Consider the following 4,469-nt stretch of genomic DNA (forward strand, 5'->3'; position numbering starts at 1 on the left):
GCAGCTGATCAGCTCCCTCCTCTCCTCTCTTACTGTTCTTATCATCATCCTAAATACTAATACCACGTCATCATTGTTGCCACCTGGATAACAGCAATTAACCAAACATGGATGATGTAAAAGCAGACGGATGCTCCTCATTATCAGGCTCCTGTAAAGCCGGCAGGATGACTATGGGGAACTTGATCACGGGGTCTCGAGCATATTTGACATCCAGATAGACCTGTGGTGGACAAACAGACAGCATTTATCGTAACGACCATGCAGCCCTATAGACATAAAGACTTAACTGACATGTTCTGAGAGGACAGATACACACCTTGAGCCTGTACTCTGCCTTGATGATGTTGCAGTTTAAAATGGACGCGTGCGTGGTGGGAGGGATGGTGATGATCCTGGTGACAGTCTGGCCTGCAGAAGGCGGGATGACTTCCCCCTCCTCCTTCAGGATGTCTTTGGTCTCGACTCTCCTCTTCTCCTTTGCAAAGTAACTGTACTTCTTATACAAACAGAATTTGGGCTTGATTTCACGAGATGATCTGTTCTGAATGGAGGCCATGACCTTTATGCTTTCCCCTGCGAAAACAGAGCAGCACGTAATACACAATGGTTGTAAATGCAAAATATGCTCTCTTAAATATAATTATCCCTCTTACTCTCTGGTTGACGCCAACACATGAGTGATTGATAGCAATAATCTCACTGCATACGATATAAGGGTTTTTTTTCACAGTGCATAACATTATAAACCTGCACTAACATAACAGCCCCTTTTTAATGATGAGTCAGAGTGCTATGAAATTGAATTGTATCTCATATTGTTAAAAACTCCTATTCTGTTTTAAAGGTATTTAAAGTATTATTAAAGTATTTACATTAATTAAAAGAGGTCTATGTGGCATCAGAGCATTAGTAAAGCAGCAAACAACTATTTGCTATGTAAAGATATATTGGAGTAACGGCATCCTGAGCACCGAATGAAGGCTCCCTTTGTGTGTGTTGTAATCCGAGCTTCTCTGTTCTTTGTTGTGGTAGCATGTTTGGCTGTGCAGCATGTGAAACCTTGTGTATACACCATTGTCTGGCTAATTGCCACCACTCTATTCTGTGCTCATACAACGGTTACTGCTAATAATGTCAGTCCAACCCACAGTGGGGGAGAGGCGTCGTTGCAAGACCCCCCTGTTCCCCCAGTGTTAACACCGTTAGCTCTGACAGCACTGTTGCCAGAGTCAGCACTATTAGCACTGTGAGCTGCTAGCCACCAAGTCAGCCACCTCCATACTGGGAGACGTGTAAAGGCAATCGCAAGTCAGACTCTAGGGGACACCACCTAAATTCAGAGTTTTAGTTTATTATTTCCATGGCCTTTGAAAGTTCAGCCAATATTTGTATACGTTAGCTACTCTCTCTCAAAGCCAGAAACCAGATAAGTAAGTCATCAAGTATAAAGTCTGGAGCTGCTCCATAGACAATGAATGGGAGCCCATAGACTCACAGAATGTTTGTTTTCTTTTTTATACCCAATTGATGTTTATTCTACAGTAGTGTTCTCAGTTCTGACACAGAATTTTGTTCAAATAGTTCAAATAAACGCAAGAAGTTTGTGCTCTAGAAAAGGATCAGCACTCAGTGAATAACCTCCTAAGCCCTATGATAAGCTGTTATGGCAAGGCTTAACTATACAGACCAGTGAGCAGTGATAACTAACATGTCTTTGGGGTCATCAGGTGGAAACCTCCTGTCACCAGTGTTTCGTCTAGTTGGTCCCACAACACCTCCAGGAGGCTAGACAGTGATCTCTGGCATCCCAGAGACACTCCCCTAATGCCAGCTCTCACTGCTCCCCGCACCAACCCAACAACCTTCTTTACCTTACTTACACATGGCTTTCTCAGCCCAAACAGCACTGCCACCTTCAACAAACCCAGGCTCCGTTTATGCGAGCTCCAGGTAGTGACCGTGTCGATACTACCTTTCCAAGCACATTGTACCCACATACTCACAACATTTCCCTGGGTGCTCTCAGTGTCGTCTAGAACAGTGGTTCCCAACTGGTTGGTCACTGGTCCATTCTGAATGGACCGCAATTGACTCACAAATGTGTCAAATTTGTTAAAAAACACACTTGATTTTGAAGTGTAGTGAGTTTCTGGCATTCTGCAAGTGCCGCTTCCTGCTGTAGAGTGAGTAACTAATGGACAGCTACTTGACAGAGACAGCAAACTAACTTGACAATATGGCCAAACACAAGTATGACGCTGAATGTAAACTGTGTGGGCCTTGAACTAATGACTAAGGAGAAATCTGGACCTCGTGACTGAACCAGTTGTGAACCACTGATCTAGAACATCTTTCCCCATTCACTGTAAATGGAGCAGCTCCAGACTTTATACCCTATGACATCACAATTTTGAGTTTTAGCTCTCTTTTTAACATTTTTTTGGATTGAGAGAGTTGTTCATGTTTACTAATATTTTGGACTGTCTTAGACGATAGATATAACATGTATGGATTTTGAAAATGGGCGTAGTTCCCCCTTAATTAATCGATTAAAGCTAGTCTAAATAACTTTTGCTAAACAGTGGTCTCTTCATCTACAAGCAACCTCTAAACTATAGAGCATCATGTTTGGATTATCTCTCTGCCATCACTATTACTACATGTCTCATTTGTTGCTGTCTTATCTTTACACCATAAAAAATGTGGCATGAGCAAAGGGACTTTGAGCAACACAAGGTCCAACTGCAAAGAGGTTTTCTTTTACTGCAGCCCACTGTTCAGATAATCTGTGGAGTGAATGTATTATTCAGTCATTACCTTGGTAAAAACCTGTCCGCTCAATATTGACATCCATGCCAACCGTCCCCGACGTACAGAGAATCATTTTCTTATTAATGGTGCTTTGCTGTGGAGTCTGACAAGAAAATGACAAATTAGTTAGTGTCACCTCTCATTACTGCAGCAGTGTGTCAACAAAATCAAACAGCAAACAAATTTGAATGCATCTGTGACTGTGTGGGTGTACCATCAGCAGTGGATCACCGTTAAGGCTTTGTTTGTGGAGGAGAGTGAACTTCGTCTTTGCTTTGGTGTCTACTCTCATCGACCTGCTCAGATTCGCCTCCAGTCTGTACGTAATCTTTCCATACGAGCCCTTGAAGGAGGACGGCAGGTCCCTGCAAGACGTGACGACACAATGTACAGACAAGACAGACTGGATGAGTGACAGTAATATCCTGTCAGTAGCACTACATTTAGATTGTCTGAGGTGGATACTCATATCAGATGGAAATTAAATATTGATCATTATATGATAGATTGTTTCTAATTAGAAATGAAGAACAAACTGAAATGTGTTCATGTTTAAAGACACTGTGAAAAATTATGTATATTATAATGATTAGGCTTTTAGACTCACTTTACAGGGATATGAACAGTGAATGGGTAGACATGGCTGCCCTGGCTAACAACATTGTTACCTGAAAGGCAATAAAGTTAATCATAAATTGTATTAATCAAAACATTAATTAACAAATGTCTAACTCTTAGATTGATCTTGTCAGCATGGTTGCCAAATTTGAATGGTAAAAGTGTTTTTTGATCACCCTGAAGAATAATCAGGATAGAAGAGGGAGAAATTTTAACTGTTCCTGTAATGTGATGTGTGTTTGCTATCAGTGTGACTGGGTCAAACGCACACACGCTTATGTATCTTTAAATCCCACTGGTAAAAATCGGGAAATTACAATCCTGTGTGCCATTTTTATCTAAACAGAGATGCACCAGTGCTACATTAATGAAATTTACAATCAATGTAATAAATCTGGTTACAGCAGGTTGTGTCTAAATTGAATGACATGAGTAGCTGACTTACCTCGGTCCTTCCGAATGATAAATTGCTTGATACTGAAGTACTTGTGTTTGTCAGAGTATGCTCGGACTTGTCTTCGATATCTGCTGCGCCATTTGACTTGTGCTTTTCCCTTCAGCTTCACGCAGAGTGAATCTATTTTGCAGTCTTTGGACAGTTCAAATGTAACTTGTCCTGTAATAAAGTCACCACTGGTGAAATGATCACTTTTGTTAATGGGGTTATATCCCACTGAAAAGCTCTTGACATTGTCTGGCATGTTACACAGTGTAACCACCAAGCAGAGCTGTAAGCAGTTTTACACTGGCTTTGGTAATAATTAAACCACAGTGTCTCAATAAATCATGCTCACTGGTTAGAACCCAATTGGTAGATGCTAAATGAAAAATGATTGGCTTTAAGAATATACGATTGTACTTTAAGGAAATAAATTAAATGCAAACAGAATATCATATGTTTATTGCATAAATCAGTGCAGTGGTTAGACAACTCCATGTAATGAATGAGCACATTGTGAATCAGTTTCACCTGCTTTGGTGCAAATGAAAGTGATAACAGGTGCAATGGAGAGGCAAAAGCAAGACAGCCCCCAAAA

The 4,469-nt window shown here is 40.9% G+C and overlaps 1 protein-coding gene across 1 annotated transcript; it reads right to left on the reverse strand.

Moving 5' to 3' along the window:
• LOC126394131 (arrestin domain-containing protein 3-like) lies at positions 1 to 4,136 on the reverse strand. Its single transcript, XM_050050768.1, has 6 exons — positions 3,878 to 4,136; positions 3,422 to 3,482; positions 3,029 to 3,179; positions 2,821 to 2,917; positions 320 to 576; positions 1 to 223 (listed from the first exon to the last, which is right to left on the reverse strand). Exons 1-6 carry the CDS (start codon positions 4,131 to 4,133, stop codon positions 98 to 100), a joined length of 948 nt encoding a protein of 315 aa, XP_049906725.1. The 5' UTR covers positions 4,134 to 4,136; the 3' UTR covers positions 1 to 97.
• Between the last annotated feature and the right edge of the window lie 333 nt (positions 4,137 to 4,469).

This window comes from Epinephelus moara, chromosome 8 (genome assembly GCF_006386435.1).
Source record: "Epinephelus moara isolate mb chromosome 8, YSFRI_EMoa_1.0, whole genome shotgun sequence".
In the NCBI taxonomy this organism is placed as follows: Eukaryota; Metazoa; Chordata; class Actinopteri; order Perciformes; family Serranidae; genus Epinephelus; species Epinephelus moara.

Excerpts from the sequence above, each read along its gene's own strand:
- LOC126394131 (XM_050050768.1), bottom strand. The coding sequence starts at position 4,133 with ATGCCAGACAATGTCAAGAGCTTTTCAGTGGGATATAACCCCATTAAC. Across the intron at positions 2,918-3,028 it reads ACGGTGATCCACTGCTGATG|ACTCCACAGCAAAGCACCAT; the intron begins GTACACCCACAC and ends TTTTCTTGTCAG. Across the intron at positions 224-319 it reads AGGCAGAGTACAGGCTCAAG|GTCTATCTGGATGTCAAATA; the intron begins GTGTGTATCTGT and ends TGTCCACCACAG.